Genomic DNA, 18028 nt, shown 5'->3' with positions numbered 1-18028 from the left:
AAAAGGTCACAAAGTTCAAGGGGGCCGAATACTTTCGCAAGGCACTGTACATGTGTCTGATATCATTTTAAAGGTAATCTTGTTGTTAATCCCACCAAAGTGTCCGTTTTCAAATAGGCTTTTCAGCGAAAGCACTACAAACGATTATGTTAGGTCTCCACCAAACCACAATAAGCACAGCCATTTTCCAGCAAAATATAGCATTCACAAAAAGCTGAAATAAAGATAAAATGAATCACTAACCTTGAATTATCTTCATCAGATAACACTCATAGGACTTCATGTTACACAATACATGCATGTTTTGTTTGATAAAGTTCATATTTATATAAAAAAATCTGAGTTTACATTGGTTTATTAGATTCACTAGTTCCAAAAACATCAAGTGATTTTGCATAGCCACATAGTTTCAACAGAAATACTCATCATAAATGTAGATGATAATACAAGTTGTACACATGGAATTATAGATATACCTCTCCTTAATGCAACCGCTGTGTCAGATTTCAAAAAAGGTTTACGGGAAAAAAACAACACATGCAATAATCTGAGAGGGCGCTCAGAACAGAAGCCAAATTAGCCGCCATATTGGAGTCAACAGAAACCAGAAAATACATGATAAATGTTTCCTTTGTTTCCTTTGATGAACTTATTCAGAATGCAGTGCTAGGAATCCCAGGTCCACAATAAATGCTTGATTTGTTCGAAAATGTCCGTTATTTATGTCCAATTAGCTACTTTGGTTAGCGCGCTTGGTAGACAATTCCAAAGTTACAAAGCACGTCCACTATAACGTGACGAAATGTCCAAAAGTTCCGTAGAAACATGTCAAACGATGTACTGAATCAATCTTTAGAATGTTGTTTACATCAATCTTGTTCCAACCGGAGAATTAGAATGACTTCAGATGAGCGATGGAACGCAGGTCCTTCATCTGTGAACGCGCATAGTGAAATGTGGTCAACTCGTGGCAGTGGTGACTATTTCCTGTCTCATTCGACCCCCCTTCACATTAGAGTCATCAGACAAAGTTCTATTGACTGTTGACATCTAGTGGAAGGCGTAGGAAGTGAAAACTCATCCATATCCCGCTGTAATTTCAATGAGAGCTTGGTTGAAATTCTGCCACCCCCAGAAAAAATACAAACAGGAAGTGGAATTTCTCAGGTTTTTGCCTGCAATATGAGTTCTGTTATACTCACAGACGTAATTCAAACAGTTTTAGAAACTTCAGAGTGTTTTCTATCCAATACTAATAATAATATGCATATATTAGCAACTGAGACTGAGTAGCTGGCCGTTTACAATGGGCACCTTTTCACCCAAGCTACTCAATACTGCCCCTGCAGCCATAAAAAGTTAACACTTTTTTGGTTACTGCATGATTCCATATTTATTATTTCATAGTTTTGATGTCTTCACTATTTTTCTACAATCTAGAAAGTAGTCCAAATTATGAAAAACCCTTGAATGAGTCAGGGTGTCAAAACCTTTTTCTTAAATACTTATTTTCCACCATAATTTGCAAATAAATTCATTAAAAATCCTACAATGTTATTTTCTGGATTTGTTTTCTAATTTTGTCTGTCATAGTTGAAGTGTACCTATGATGAAAATTACAGGCCTCTCTCATCTTTTAAAGTGGGAGAACTTGCACAATTGGCAATTGGCTGACTAAATACTTTTTTGCCCCACTGTATCTACCTCAATGACTCCAGTACTCCTGTTAACATGTATATACTGTTCAGTACCAGTCAAAGGTTTTGAAACCCTGAATATACATTATCAACAGGAGTACTGGAATCATTGAGGTAGATATGTTAACAGGAGTAAAGGTGACTGTAGGTGCTGTTAGGTAAGTAGTAGTTAAGTAGTAGTAATTCAAGTACTACACAGGGGTATGATACTGATAACTTTCATTATGTCCAACCGTTTGACTGTTGTGGTTGTTCGTCTCCAGATCCAGCTAAATACCCACCTCAGCTACCACCCAGGAAAGGCCCAGGAGGGCTGTCAGCCAATGGCAGTAAAGAGACCCATGGGGGAGAGTCACAGACTTCAGAGCTCGCCTGTGCTTCCCTGAGAGACACATACCTACAGAGGCTGCAACAGTTGGACATGTCTAAGTATGCTCATTTGGGACCCACAAAATCTTCTCAGAGTGTTGATCTGAGATCAGGTGCCACCCTATCGATGTAATCTTATTCATTATTGATCAGGCAAAAATGTATCTTAGATCAGCTTTTTTTGACTTGATAGGTTTCTGCCTTTCTAGGGAGTTTTTCCTAGCCATTGTGCTTCTACACCTGCATTGCTTTGCTGTTTTGGGGGTTTTAGGCTGAGTTTCTGTACAGCACTTTGAGATATCAGCTGATGTAAGAAGGGCTTTATAAATAAATTTGATTTAATACACTGAGACACTTATCATTCTACTATGAGCTGCAAAATGCTGATTGAGTGTCTTCAGTAGTATTGTGGGACTGACGACGTGTTGCATTGTGTTACCCAGCTGCCAATCTTTTAGTTAGGCATCAACAAAACTAATCACACTGACTGCTAATTCATTGTCTTCCAGCCTGCCGGAAGAGCACCAACAATCCATCCAGGAATACTTCCACACCTCACTCTGTCTCGATGCTGAGCAAGCCCAGAATGGGAATCCCAACTTTCCCCGTCTGAAAAAGCTCACTATGGGAATTTGCAAACATCTTAACAGGTACAGGAGACTTACAGACAATAGCTAGCTACAGTGGTGTCCCAGATTGTTGACACACTTGGTGTGGTGACCACTGATTGGCTGGATACCCTGGTCGCGATGTGGTTAAAGCAACATAAGTCGTTTTTATTGACACTCTTGATAAAGATTAACAATGATGACTGTATAAAATAAATAATAAAAAAAACGGAGTTCTATTGAATGCATCAACAACAACAACAACAAAAAGGGGGAAATTATAATATTTTATACTTGTACTTTCGCTCAGAGGAAGAGATTTTGGTTTGTTTTTGTTTTTTTTCTCAAGAAGGTTAGGGGTCAAAATTATTGACAGCCCTAAATATTCTTATATACCAAGTCATCAAAAGTTTACTATTTGCTCACATATTTTTACCACAAAATGACTACATTACCAGTAACAGGGGAGGTTAGCATGTCTTGGAGGTACGATCTAACCTCACCATTACCAATAACAAGGGAGGTTAGCATGTCTTGGAGATACGATCTAACCTCACCATTACCAATAACAAGGGAGGTTAGCATGTCTTGGAGGTATGATCTACCCTCTCACCATTACCAATAACAGGGGAGGTTAGCATGTCTTGGAGATACGATCTAACCTCACCATTACCAATAACAAGGGAGGTTAGCATGTCTTGGAGGTATGATCTAACCTCACCATTACCAATAACAGGGGAGGTTAGCATGTCTTGGAGATGTGATCTACCCTCTCTCAACACGTTTGAGGCATCACAAGCTTGATGTAGTCATTGAGTGCTAGGAATATGGGACCAAATACTAAACATTTGATTACTTTATTTATATAGCAAGTATTTTTAGGGGTGTCAATCATTTTGACCCCTACTTAAAAAAAACCAGTTTAGTTACTTTAGTTACTATGCTCCCAGCCTCTAGTTACTATGCCCCTAGCCTCTAGTTACAATGCCCCCAGCCTCTAGTTACTATGCCCCCAGTCTCTAGTTACTATGCCCCCAGTCTCTAGTTACTATGCTCCCATCCTCTAGTTACTATGCCCCTAGCCTCTAGTTACAATGCCCCCAGCCTCTAGTTACTATTCCCCCAGCCTTTAGTTACTATGCCCCCAGCCTCTAGTTACTATGCCCCCAGTCTCTAGTTACTATGCCCCCAGCCTCTAGTTACTATGCCCCCAGCCTTTAGTTACTATGCCCCCAGCCTTTAGTTACTATGCCCCCAGCCTCTAGTTACTATGCCCCCAGCCTTTAGTTACTATGCCCCCAGCCTCTAGTTACTATGCCCCCAGGCTTTAGTTACTATGGCCCCAGTCTTTAGTTACTATGCTCCCAGCCTTTAGTTACTATGTCCCCAGTCTTTAGTTACTATGCCCCCAGCCTTTAGTTACTATGCCCCCAGCCTGTAGTTACTATGCCCCCAGCCTTTAGTTACTATGCCCCCAGTCTTTAGTTACTATGGCCCCAGTCTTTAGTTACTATGCCCCCAGCCTTTAGTTACTATGCTCCCAGCCTTTAGTTACTATGCTCCCAGCCAGAGAACCTGAGGGGGACCAAGAGGCATGGAGAGGCGTCTTTAGTTACTATGCTCCCAGTCTTTAGTTACTATGCCCCCAGCCTCTAGTTACTATGCCCCCAGCCTTTAGTTACTATGCCCCCAGCCTTTAGTTACTATGCCCCCAGCCTTTAGTTACTATGCCCCCAGCCTTTAGTTACTATGCCCCCAGCCTCTAGTTACTATGCCCCCAGCCTTTAGTTATTATGCTCCCAGCCAGAGAACCTGAGGGGGGCTGAAACTGTGGACATATTTAAAAGAGATCTTAAAACACATATTTTTAGCTTTGCTCTTCCTTTTGGGAGCTTTTTAGTTGTTCAGTTCGTCTTTTTTTCCTGTAAAGGACATTGTGTTGTATTCTGTCTGAAATGTGCTGTATAAATAAAGCTTGATTTGATTTGATAACATTTTCGGAGCAATTTGCATTAATAGAAAATAAGATAATCCCCCAAAAAAATTGGAGCATAAAATACAGCCCAGTATTTGAATTATTTATTTTAGACAGTCATTATTATAATTTTGGACCCCACTGTATATATCTGCAACATTTAAAGCACTCAGCATTCCCTGTTAACCACAGGGTTGGGGTCAATTCATGGAAATTAACTGAATAGAAATGGAATTGATTGACTCCAACCCTGGAAAACAACATTTGATGAACCCTAACCCTTGTGGGATGAATTAAGTATTTTCGGTTGAATTTACATTTTTTGTGCTCCTGTGTTGTCAGTGAGATCTCCCGTACCCTGCCCACTCTGGAGGCCTTCCAGAGGCTTCTAGACCAACAGCTGTCCCCAGGGGTCGGCCGAATGAGAAGTCAGGTGGGTTGTTATTATAATCAACCTTATATTAGCCGTTATTTTAACATCAGTATTCAGTAAGGAGATGGGACAGTATTAGCTGCATTCAAGATGGTATTATTTTAACATCAGTATTCAGTACGGAGATGGGACAGTATGAGCTGCATTCAAGATGGTATTATTTTAACATCAGTATTCAATAAGGAAACAGGTCGGTATGAGGATCCATTCTCGACTAGAGGGTCTTTGTCTTTCTGTAAAATGACTAATAATGCTATCTGATTGTAGGTATATAGATGCTGCATGGTAACAGGTGGCTATTATTAACAATTTATCAGACACTTCTGTTTAGTTTTACTGTCATCTTTGGTCTAGTGTACAGTATTTATATCTCTGGTCTAGTGTACAGTATTTATATCTCTGGTCTAGTGTACAGTATGTATATCATCTCAGGTCTAGTGTACAGTATTTATATCTCTGGTCTAGTGTACAGTATTTATATCTCTGGTCTAGTGTACAGTATTTATATATCTGGTCTAGTGTACAGTATGTATATCATCTCTGGTCTAGTGTCCAGTATTTATATATCTGGTCTAGTGTACAGTATTTATATAATCTCTGGTCTAGTGTACAGTATTTATATCTCTGGTCTAGTGTACAGTATTTATATCATCTCTGGTCTAGTGTACAGTATTTATATCATCTCTGGTCTAGTGTACAGTATTCATATAATCTCTGGTCTAGTGTACAGTATTTATATCTCTGGTCTAGTGTACAGTATTTATATAATCTCTGGTCTAGTGTACAGTATTTATATAATCTCTGGTCTAGTGTACTGTATTTATATCTCTGGTCTAGTGTACTGTATTTATATCTCTGGTCTAGTGTACAGTATTTATATCTCTGGTCTAGTGTACAGTATGTATATCATCTCTGGTCTAGTGTACAGTATTTATATCTCTGGTCTAGTGTACAGTATTTATATCATCTCTGGTCTAGTGTACAGTATTTATATCATCTCTGGTCTAGTGCACAGTATTTATATTATCAAGTCCTTTGTGTTTTTAATGATATTTCCTATGTGATGCGCTGAAGGCTGCCTCTGCCCTAATTCTTGGTTTATGTTGAATTCACGTTTCTGCTTTTATTAACTTCTAGGTGTCAGCAGATTCAGGTCAGGCTGTGTCATTCAGGCTGGAACAAATTACCAAACTGCTCTACTCCATCGAGGATAAAGTAATGTTTAACACTATTCTAAACTTAGGGCCTGTCCCATTCTCTAAATAGTGCACTGCTTTCGATCAGGGCCCATAGATCTCTGGTCATAAGTAGGTCACTATATAGGGAATATGTTTGACATTTGGGACGCAATCTTATTCTGACATTTGATTTTAGATTTTTTTTATTTTTATTCAACGTTAGCAACGTTAGCAAACGCTTGTTCATTTACTATTTCTATCAATCACTAACTGACCCTGGTGTAGATGATCTCTCACATGTTGTAACGTCTTTCCTGTTACACTTTGACCAAAACCAGACCTGAAACAGAAGCATACAGTGAAAGGAGTAAATGCTTCCTTTTCACATACTGTAGTTTCCTTTTCTTTCCTACAGGCCAAAGCTGCTCTGTTTGAGTCGGTAGGATATGACGGAAGCCACAGGAAGTCTCTAATACCACCTATTACATTTGAAGTAAGTTGAACAAAATGAGATACTGCATGATAACAATGTTACCACATATATCAATCTATATCAAATATATATAATATATAAATATAAATATATATATATTATATAATATCAAAGGCACAGCGGATTATGAAACTTATCTGAAACAAAAAATCAATAAAATAATCTCTATTATCCATTAGGGTAAACTCCAAATTGTCTTTGCACGGTTTAATTGAACAAGGAACAAGGTTCCTTTTGGGGAATTTATGAGGTCGTGGTCTTCTTTTACAGGTCAAATCAGAGTTGCTTGGTCTCACAAACAAGATGTTCATCAAGGTGGATGTGGAAACTGGGAAGATATACTTCAAGAAGTATAAAGACGGACCAGAAGATAAATACTTTGTACACAATAAAAGTAAGTACTTTATTCCTCCTATAATCGTAAATAGTTTTTATATTGTTGTTTTTACATTCTGGGCTGTATCTAGGCCTTAGACTGCGTTTACATTCTGTATCTAGGCCTTAGACGGGGTTACTTTCTGGGCTGTATCTAGGCCTTAGACTGCGTTTACATTCTGTATCTAGGCCTTAGACTGGGGTTACTTTCTGGGCTGTATCTAGGCCTTAGACTGGGTTTACATTCTGGGCTGTATCTAGGCCTTAGACTGGGTTTACATTCTGGACTGTATCTAGGCCTTAGACTGCGTTTACATTCTGTATCTAGGCCTTAGACGGGGTTACTTTCTGGGCTGTATCTAGGCCTTAGACTGCGTTTACATTCTGTATCTAGGCCTTAGACTGGGGTTACTTTCTGGGCTGTATCTAGGCCTTAGACTGGGTTTACATTCTGGGCTGTATCTAGGCCTTAGACTGGGTTTACATTCTGGGCTGTATCTAGGCCTTAGACTGGGTTTACATTCTGGACTGTATCTAGGCCTTAAACTGGGGTTACATGCTGGGCTGTATCTAGGCCTTAGACTGGGTTTACATTCTGGACTGTATCTAGGCCTTAGACTGGGGTCACACGAAGCAACTTTCATGCAATTTTAGTTGCAGTTGCAAGTGGCATAATCTCAAGCAATTTTGCTGTTACATGAAGTTACTCTAACGCCATTAAAATTGCATGCAATAGCCAATCAAATTGAAGCTGCTTATTTGAGAATTCTAAACTCACCCCATGTCATCTGATGCATTACATTAGATTGAAAACACCAAAATTAGATTGAAAACACCAACAACACAGCTACAGTTGAAGTCAGAAGTTTACATACACATTAGCCAAATAGATTGAAACTCAGTTTTTCACAGTTCCTGACATCAATCAATCAATCAAATTTATTTTATATAGCCCTTCGTACATCAGCTGATATCTCAAAGTGCTGTACAGACATCTAATCCAAGTAGACATTCCCTGTCTTAGGTCAGTTTGGATCACCACTTTAATTGAAGAATGTGAAATGTCAGAATAACAGTAGAGAGAATGATTTATTTCAGCTTATATGTCTTTCATCACATTCCCAGTGGGTCAGAAGTTGACATACACTCAATTAGTATTTGGTAGCATTGCCTTTAAATTGTTTAACTTGGTTCAAACGTTTCGGGTAGCCTTCCTCAAGCTTCCCACAATAAGTTGGGTGAATGTTGGCCCATTCCTCCTGACAGAGCTAGTGTAACTGAGTCAGGTTTGTAGGCCTCCTTTTCAGTTCTGCCCACAAATGTTCTATGGGATTGAGGTCAGGGCTTTGTGATGGCCACTCCAATACCTTGACTTTGTTGTCCTTAAGCCATTTTGCCACAACTTTGGAAGTATGCTTGGGGTCATTGTCCAATTGGAAGACCCATCTTCGACCAAGCTTTAACTTAACTGATGTCTTGAGATGTTGCTTCAATATATCTACATAATTTTCCTGCCTCATGATGCCATCTATTTTGTGAAGTGCACCAGTCCCTCCTGCAGCAAAGCACCCCCACAACATGATGCTGCCACCCCCGTGCTTCACGGTTGGGATGGTGTTCTTCGGCTTGCAAGCCTCCCCCTTTATCCTCCAAACATAACGATGGTCATTATGGCCAAACAGTTCTATTTTTGTTTCATCAGATCAGAGGACATTTCTCCAAAAAGTATGATATTTGTCCCCATGTGCAGTTGCAAACCGTAGTCTGTTTTTTATGGCGGTTTTGGAGCAGTGGTTTCTTCCTTGCTGAGCGGCCTTTCAGGTTATGTCGATATAGGACTTGTTTTACTGTGGATATAGATACTTTTGTACCTGTTTCCTCCAGCATCTTCACAAGGTCCTTTGCTGTTGTTCTGGGATTGATTTGCACTTTTCGCACCAAAGTACGTTCATCTCTAGGAGACAGAACGCGTCTCCTTCCTGAACGGTATGACGGCTGCGTGGTCCCTGCATCTCCTGTTGTGCTAGTCTCTGTTCTGTCAACGCTGATCGCTGGTTGTGCTTGTGCAGCACTGACAGCTCTGTTGACATGACAACTGGGTCAGAATTCTGAACCTTTCGATTGGATCATGTGTCAAAAGTGTTTGTTTTGACTGGCTGTTGCTTGCAACTAGTTGCACAAAGTTGAAACGTTTCCATGGTTGCAGATGAGTTGCTTATGCAGGGGAGTGTTTCATGAAGCAGTCAAGAAGCAACTCATTTGCAAAACAACTAAAATTGGCATGTAAATTGCGTCGTGTAACGACAGCCTTGGTCAAGAGTAGTGCCATATAAAGGGAAAAGGGTATCATTTGGGAAGTAATCTAAGACACTTGTGGACATAGCCTTAAATCTATGTCATGTGTAGTTTTACAGCTGGTGAAATCCCAGAAAGTTGCCAAACTGGTGATCGTGGTGGAGACCGAGAAGGAGAAGACTCTGAGGAAAGAGTTTGTCTTCGACGATACAAAGGTATACCTCAGAGAAACCATAGTGCCTTCCTTGACTTATTCCACATTTTGCTGTTTTACAGACTGAATTTAAAACGGATTAAATTGATTTTTAGAATTGTTTGTAGATTTTTTTGCAAATTTATTGAACATTTATCACAGAAATATCTCATTTACATAAGTATTCACACCATTTTTAGGTCTTGCCATAGATTTTCAAATAGATTTAAGTCAAAACTGTAACTCGACCACTCAGGAGCATTAACTGTCTTCTTGGTAAGCAACTCCAGTGTAGATTCAGCCTTGTGTTTTAGGTTATTGACCTGCTGAAAGGTGAATTCTTCTCCAGTGTCTGTTGGGAAGCAGACTGAATCAGGTTTTCCTTTGGGATTTTGCCTGTGCTTACAGTATCTCCATTCTGTATCTTTTTTTATCCTGAAAAACTCCCCAGGCCTTAACAACTATAGCCATACCCATAACATGATGCAGCCACCACTACGCTTGAAAATATGGAGAGTGGTATTCAGCAATGTGTTGTGTTGGATTTGCCCCAAACATAACAATTTGTATTCAGGACAAAAAGTTAAATTCTTTGCCACGTTTGTTTGCAGTATTACTTTAGCGCCTTGTTGCAAACAGGATGCATGTTTTGGAAGAATTTGTTTTAACGTATAGGCTTCCTTCTTTTCACTCTGTCATTTAGGTTAGTATTGTGAAGTAACTACAATGTTGTTGATCCGTCCTCAGTTTTAAAGTCACCATTGGCCTCATGTTGAAATCCCTTTCCTTCCTCTCCGGCAACTGAGTTAGGAAGGACGCCTGTATCTTTGTAGTGACTTGGTGTATTGATACACCATCCAAAGTGTAATTAATAACTACAGCCTGCACAAAGGGATATTCAATGTCTAGCTTTAAAAAAATAAAAATGTTATACCCATCTACCTTCTTTGTGAGGCTTTGGAAAACCTCCCTGGTCTTTATGGTTGAATCTGTGTTTGAAATTCACTGCTGGACTGAGGGACCTTACAGATCATTGTATGTGTGAGGTACAGAGATGAGGGACCTTACAGATAATTGTATGAGTGGGGTACAGAGATGAGGGACCTTACAGATAAATGTATGTGTGGGGTACAGAGATGAGGGACCTTACAGATAAATGTATGTGTGGGGTACAGAGATGAGGGACCTTACAGATAAATGTATGTGTGGGGTACAGAGATGAGGGACCTTACAGATAATTGTAGGGTAGAGAGATGAGGTAGTCATTCAAAAATCATGTTGAACACTATTATTGCACACAAAGTCCATGCAATTTAAATCATTTTTACTCCTGAACTTATTTAGGCTTGCCTAAACAAAAAGGATGGAATACTTATTGATTCAAGACATTTCAGCTTTTCATTTATAAAAATTTCAAAAAACATAAATCCACTTTGACTTACTGGCCTATTGTGTGTATAAAAAAAAAACACACAAAAAAAACACACAAAAAAAACACAATTTAATCCATATTGAATTCAGGCTGTAACACAACGAAATGTGTAAAAAGTCAAGGGTGTGAATACTTTCTGAAGGCCTTGTACACGTACCATCAAGCTATGGCTTCATGTAAACTGTGTGGTCATCTTTCTGATGTGTGTGTGTGACCAGAAAAGAGAGGGGTTCTGTCAACTCCTTCAGCAGATGAAGAACAAACACTCGGACAAGCCTGAGCCAGATATGATCACTGTGTTCGTTGGTACCTGGAATATGGGTAAAATGGCCGCCTTCGATGTCTACATTAACTAAAATACATAGAACAATCTACCCAGTGCATCAATTTGTTGATAATAAATACTTTATTTATCAATTATTATCAATATTGTTCGATATTGTTACTTCAGCTCAGTCGATAATTATTTTGCTCAAGAACTCAACAGCTAATTGATTGATTGGGACAATTAAACAATTGAACGATTGATAATTACCTCTTCCTCCAGGTAACGCCAGTCCCCCCCACAGCATAGCATCCTGGTTCCAGTGTAAGGGTCAGGGCAAGACCAGGGACGACACGGCCGACCACATTCCTCATGACATCTATGTGATCGGGACTCAGGAAGATCCCCTGGGGGAGAAGGAGTGGATAGACACACTGAAGAGTGCCTTGAGAGGAACCACCAACATCAGCTTCAAACAAGTCAGTTACTATCTCAACACTCAGTGCCAGTTTCCAAGACACATATTAAGCCTAGTCCTGGACTACAAAGCACTTTCAATTTAGATTTTCCATTGACTTTGCTAGGCTTAATCTGAGGACAAGGTTTAATCTGAGGATAGGGCTTAATCTGAGGATAGGGCTTAATCTGAGGATAGGGCTTAATCTGAGGATAGGGCTTAATCTGAGGATAGGGCTTAATCTGAGGATAAAGCTTAATCTGAGGATAGGGCTTAATCTGAGGATAGGGCTTAATCTGAGGATAAGGCTTAATCTGAGGATAGGGTTTAATCTGAGGATAGGGCTTAATCTGAGGATAGGGCTTAATCTGAGGATAGGGCTTAATCTGAGGATAGGGTTTAATCTGAGGACAAGGCTTAATCTGAGTCCGGGAAACCTCCCCTTAAAGTTTAGTTACTTACTCCTGATTTCTACACTGGTATTATGTAGGTTACACATTACAACTAATCTCATCCACCTGAGATGACTGTATATGTGGTTGCAATTAAGCCTTGGGACATTACATTAAAACAAATGACAGTGACTGATTGTAATAGAATTCACCATTTAAAAAAAAATATGAATGTGTTTTATTGTAATTATTATGTGTTTTATTTTGTTCAGATAGCCATCCAAACGCTATGGAACATCCGCATCGTTGTGCTAGCCAAGCCAGAGCACGAAAACAGAATCTCACACATCTTTTCAGACAGCGTTAAGACAGGGATCGCCAACGCACTGGGTAAATCCCATCATCTCACTACAGACCTATCAGCTCACTGCAGAATCATCCACCCACTGCAGACTCATCCACTCACTGCAGACTCATCCACTCACTGCAGACCCACCAATTCACTGCAGACCCATCAATTCACTGCAGACCCATCAATTCACTGCAGACCCATCAATTCACTGCAGACCCACCAGCTCACTGCAGACCCATCAATTCACTGCAGACCCATCAATTCACTGCAGACCCATCAATTCACTGCAGACCCATCAATTCACTGCAGACCCATCAATTCACTGCAGACCCACCAATTCACTGCAGACCCATCCACTCACTGCAGACCCATCAATTCACTGCAGACCCATCAATTCACTGCAGACCCATCAATTCACTGCAGACCCACCAATTCACTGCAGACCCACCAATTCACTGCAGACCCATCAATTCACTGCAGGCCCATCAATTCACTGCAGACCCACCAGCTCACTGCAGACCCATCAATTCACTGCAGACCCACCAGCTCACTGCAGACCCATCAATTCACTGCAGACCCATCAATTCACTGCAGACCCACCAATTCACTGCAGACCCACCAATTCACTGCAGACCCACCAATTCACTGCAGACCCATCAATTCACTGCAGACCCACCAGCTCACTGCAGACCCATCAACTCACTGCAGACCCATCAATTCACTGCAGACCCACCAGCTCACTGCAGACCCATCAATTCACTGCAGACCCACCAGCTCACTGCAGACCCATCAATTCACTGCAGACCCATAAATTCACTGCAGACCCATCAATTCACTGCAGACCTATCCACTCAATGCAGACCCATCCACTCACTGCAGACCCATCCACTCACTGCAGACCCATCCACTCACTGCAGACCTATCCACTCAATGCAGACCCATCCACTCACTGCAGACCCATCCACTCACTGCAGACCCATCAACTCACTGCACACTCTTTGGCCCAATTTCCCAGACACAGATGATAACCTAGTTCTGGTTTAAAATGCATGTGCAATGAAGATTCTCCAATGAAATTGCTTTTTTAGGTCCAAGACTAGACTTAATCTGTGTCTGGGAAACTGGCCTTCTTTTTATTAACAAACCCTGAGACGATGAAAGGGCACAAACAGTAGAGAGGCCTAACGTCACATCCATGTTGTTTTTCCCTTTATGTTCTAGGAAATAAGGGAGCAGTGGGCGTGTCCTTCATGTTCAACGGTACTTCCTTTGGCTTCGTCAACAGTCACCTGACTTCGGGGAGCGAGAAGAAGCTCAGGTGAGCTATACAGGGATTTAAAAAAAAAATGTCTGACAAATTATATAATCAGAATGTAACAATCCTCAAGCATTTTAAATAGTTCTGAACCCCTAGAAACCAGTTTATGTTGAAAGCAAAATGGAGCTAAATCAAAACAACAACAAAAAAAATATTCCACTGACACAATATTAGAATATTTAGCATCTCCTCAAAATGCCTCTAAACTCTTACAATTTTTTTGGGGGGGGGGGGGGGGTGGTTGTTTTATGCTCCAGTATTATTCAGGATGTCTGTTGTTATCTGTGGCCTGTCTGCTCTATTTCTTGAATAGCCTTTAACTGACTCTGTTCATTTCTGTTTGATGAAATAAGGAACACGAAGATATGAGTCTGCATATTGCAAAAAAAATAGCTAAACGGGAGAAAAGAAGATGCCACATCTCTTCATATCTCAAGTACTTGAAAGCAAGACATTTATTTTCTCAACATTTATTTCTCTTACCAGACGCAACCAGAATTACGTCAGCATCCTACGTTTCTTGAATCTTGGAGATAAGAAACTGAATCCTTTTGACATCACACATCGATTCACTCATCTGTTCTGGCTTGGGGATCTGAATTATCGAATTGAATTGCCATCCACAGTAAGTTGAACTAGCATAGCAGTTAACGCTGGATGTGGAGATTGTATTGTAATGAAATTTGGGGGGGGTAGCCTGACCGGGACTCTAACCTGGGTCCAGCAACTGTCAACTCAACCTTAACCGTTATGCTAAGAGATCTGAACCTTTTAAAGAGGTTGTTGTAACAGTATAATTTTTAAACCGTCCCCTCGCCCATACCCGGGCGCGAACCAGGGACCTTCTGCACACATCAACAACTGACACCTACGAAGCGTCGTTACCCATCGCTCCACAAAAGCCGCGGCCCTTGCAGAGCAAGGGGAACTACTACTTCAAGGTCTCAGAGCAAGTGACGTCACTGATTGAAACGCTATTTAGCGCCCACGCTAACTAAGCTAGCCGTTTCACATCCGTTACACTGTGTTGGGTTAAGGTTGCTACAGTATCAACAGCTCTGAACTGCTCTATCGACTATCAACAACTCTCAACTGCTCTATCGACTATCAACAACTCTCACCTGTTCTATCGACTATCAACAACTCTCAACAACTTCATCACCACCATCAGACACACATAACTGCACCACATATCACACTTTCACAAAATGTATGAATGCATGGCTCAAGATCAATCAGACTTGTGATCCAAATCCCTAGCTGTGTATTCCCGCTTTCCATGTTGTCTGTTGTCTGTAGCTTGTGAGTTGTGGAAACACTTTGTTGCTTTTATGAATTTTGTCTTGTTGCTTTTTGTTCTATGTTGCTCTGTATGTATGCTACGTCTTGCTTGTTCTATGTTGCTCTGTCTGTATGCTATGTCTTGCTTGCCCTATGTTGCTCTGCGTGTGCTCACTGCCCAATGATTGTCTATATTGTAATTGTTTTTAATAGCCTGCCCAGGGACTGCGGTTGAAAATTAGGCGAGAGCAGTCCGTACAGTATATACATATGAGATGAGTAATGTAGGGTATGTAAACATTATATAAAGTTGCATTGTTTAAGTGACTAGTGATACATTTATTACATCCAATTATTAATTATTAAAGTGGCTTGAGATTGAGTCTGTATGTTGGCAGCAGCCACTCAATGTTAGTGATGGCTGTTTAACAGTCTGATGGCCTTGAGATAGAAGCTGTTTTTTCAGTCTCTCGGTCCCCGCTGTACCAGGCCGTGACACAGTCCGACAGGATGCTCTCGATTGTGCATCTGTAAAAGTTTGTGAGTGTTTTTGGTGACAAGCCAAATTTCTTCAGCCTCCTGAGGTTGAAGAGACGCTGTTGTGCCTTCTTCACCACGCTGTCTGTGTGGGTGGACCAATTCAGTTTGTCTGTGATGTGTATGCCGAGGAACTTAAAACTTGCTACCCTCTCCACTACGGTTCCATCGATGTGGATAGGGGGGTGCTCCCTCTGCTGTTTCCTAAAGTCCACGATCATCTCCTTTGTTTTGTTGACGTTGAGTGAGAGGTTATTTTCCTGACACCACACTCCGAGGGCCCTCACTTCCTCCTTGTAGGCCATCTCGTCGTTGTTGGTAATCAAGCCTACCACTGTAGTGTCGTCTGCAAACTTGATGATTGAGTTGGAAGTGTGCTTGGCCACGCAGTCGTGGGTGAACAGGGAGTACAGGAGAGGGCTGAGCACACACCCTTATGGGGCCCCAGTGTTGAGGATCAGCGGGGTGGAGATGTTGTTTCCTACCCTCACCACTGTGGGGCGGCCCAACAGAAAGTCCAGGACCCAGTTGCATAGGGCAGGGTCGAGACCCAGGGTCTTGTGATTAATGACGAGTTTGGAGGGTACTATGGTGTTAAATGCTGAGCTGTAATCGATGAACAGCATTCTTACATAGGTATTTCTCTTGTCCAGATGGGATAGGACAGTGTGCAGTGTGATGGTGATTGCATCGTCTGTGGACCTATTGGGGCAGTAAGCAAATTGGAGTGGGTCTAGGGTGTCAGGTAGGGTGGAGGTGATATGGTCCTTGACTAGTCTCTCAAAGCACTTCATGATGACGGAAGTGAGTGCTACGGGGCGGTAGTCGTTTAGCTCAGTTACCTTAGCTTTCTTGGGAACAGGAACAATGGTGGCCCTCTTGAATAATGTGGGAACAGCAGACTGGGATAGGGATTGATTGAATATGTCCGTAAACACACCAGCCAGCTGGTCTGCGCATGCTCTGAGGATGTGGCTAGGGATGCCAACTGGGCTGGCAGCCTTGCGTGGGTTAACACGTTTAAATGTTTTACTCACGTTGGCTGTGGTGAAGGAGAGCCCGCAGGTTTTGGTAGCGGGCCGTGTCAGTGGCACTGTATTGTCCTCAAAGCGAGCAAAGAAGTTGTTTAGTTTGTCTGGGAGCAAGACATCGGTGTCTGCTATGGGGCTGGTTTTCTTTTTGTAATCCGTGATTGACTGTAGACCCTGCCACATACGTCTGGTGTCTGAGCCGTTGAATTGCGACTCTACTTTGTCTCTATACTGACGCTTAGCTTGTTTGATTGCCATGCGGAGGGAATAGCTACACTGTTTGTATTCGGTCATGTTTCTGGTCACCTTGTCATGATTAAAATCAGTGGTTCACGCTTTCAGTTTTGGCAAATGCTGCCATCAATCCACGGTTTCTGGTTGGAGAAGGTTTTAATAGTCACTGTGGGTACCACATGCACTTGCTAATAATAAACTCCCTCACCAAATCAGTGTATACATCAATGTTGTTGTCCGATGCTATCCGGAACAAATTCCAGTCCACGTGTTCAAAGCAATCTTGAGGCGTGGAATCAGATTGGTCGGACCAGCGTTGAACAGTCCTGAGCACAGGCGTTTCCTGTTTTGTTTCTGTCTATAGGCTGGGAGCAACAAAATGGAGTCGTGGTCAGATTTGCCGAAAGGAGGGCGAGGGAGGGCTTTGTATGCATCACGGAAATTAGAGTAGCAATGATCCAGAGTTTAGCCAGACTGGGTCGCACATTTGATATTGAGTTTGAGTTTGAGTTTATTTTTATTTTTACAGGGACAGTGCACATTAATCAACGTTTCAGTAAAAGTGCCGGTTTTAGCCAGCCGGCTAATTTTCAACCGCAGTCCCTGGGCAGGTTATTAAAAACAATTACAATATAGACAATAGCAGCATAGAACAAGCAAGACATAGCAACATAGGACAAGCAAGACATAGCATACAGAGCAACATAGGACAAGCAAGACGTAGCATACAGACAGAGCAACATAAAACAAAAAGCAGCAAGACAAAATTCATAAAAGCAACAAAGTGTTTCCACACCTCACAAGCTACAGACAACAGACAACATGGAAAGCGGCAACACACAGCTAGGGACCATGTTCACAAATCTGATTGACCTTTAGCCATGTCTTCAAGCATTTTGTGAAAGTGTGATATGTGGTGATGTTATGTGTGTCTGATGGCAGTGTATTCCAGACATGGGAAGCTCTCACAGAGAATGCAGATTTACTAAAGGTGCTTTTCCTTAAGGGAACTATACAGTCACCTCTCATGGCAGACCTTGTGGATCTGCTGCCATATGTCTGGGTTTTCTGTTTAACAAAAATATTGAGTGGAGGGGGAGCCAGGCCATTAAG

General features: G+C 41.4%; 1 protein-coding gene across 3 annotated transcripts in view; it reads left to right on the top strand.

The window, feature by feature from the left end:
• The window catches only part of inpp5d (inositol polyphosphate-5-phosphatase D), a 64286-nt gene that overhangs the window by 19718 nt on the left and 26540 nt on the right, over positions 1-18028 (top strand). For all 3 annotated transcript variants that reach the window (XR_005052360.2, XM_036981538.2, XM_090232375.1), the window contains exons 4-15: positions 1961-2126; positions 2576-2716; positions 4992-5082; positions 6220-6297; positions 6676-6753; positions 7024-7147; positions 9535-9638; positions 11267-11369; positions 11596-11792; positions 12435-12552; positions 13736-13832; positions 14319-14457. Coding sequence is in view for 2 of the 3 variants with exons in the window: in XM_036981538.2 (XP_036837433.2) it covers positions 1961-2126; positions 2576-2716; positions 4992-5082; positions 6220-6297; positions 6676-6753; positions 7024-7147; positions 9535-9638; positions 11267-11369; positions 11596-11792; positions 12435-12552; positions 13736-13832; positions 14319-14457 (1436 nt within the window). In the remaining variant the exon portion in view is untranslated. The remainder of the gene's footprint in view (positions 1-1960; positions 2127-2575; positions 2717-4991; positions 5083-6219; positions 6298-6675; positions 6754-7023; positions 7148-9534; positions 9639-11266; positions 11370-11595; positions 11793-12434; positions 12553-13735; positions 13833-14318; positions 14458-18028) is intronic.

Source organism: Oncorhynchus mykiss, chromosome 1 (assembly GCF_057628025.1).
Source record: "Oncorhynchus mykiss isolate SJ-2025 chromosome 1, ASM5762802v1, whole genome shotgun sequence".
Classification (NCBI taxonomy): Eukaryota; Metazoa; Chordata; class Actinopteri; order Salmoniformes; family Salmonidae; genus Oncorhynchus; species Oncorhynchus mykiss.
Note: the sequence above shows the minus strand (reverse complement) of the source record. Positions and strands in the feature narration are given on the sequence as shown.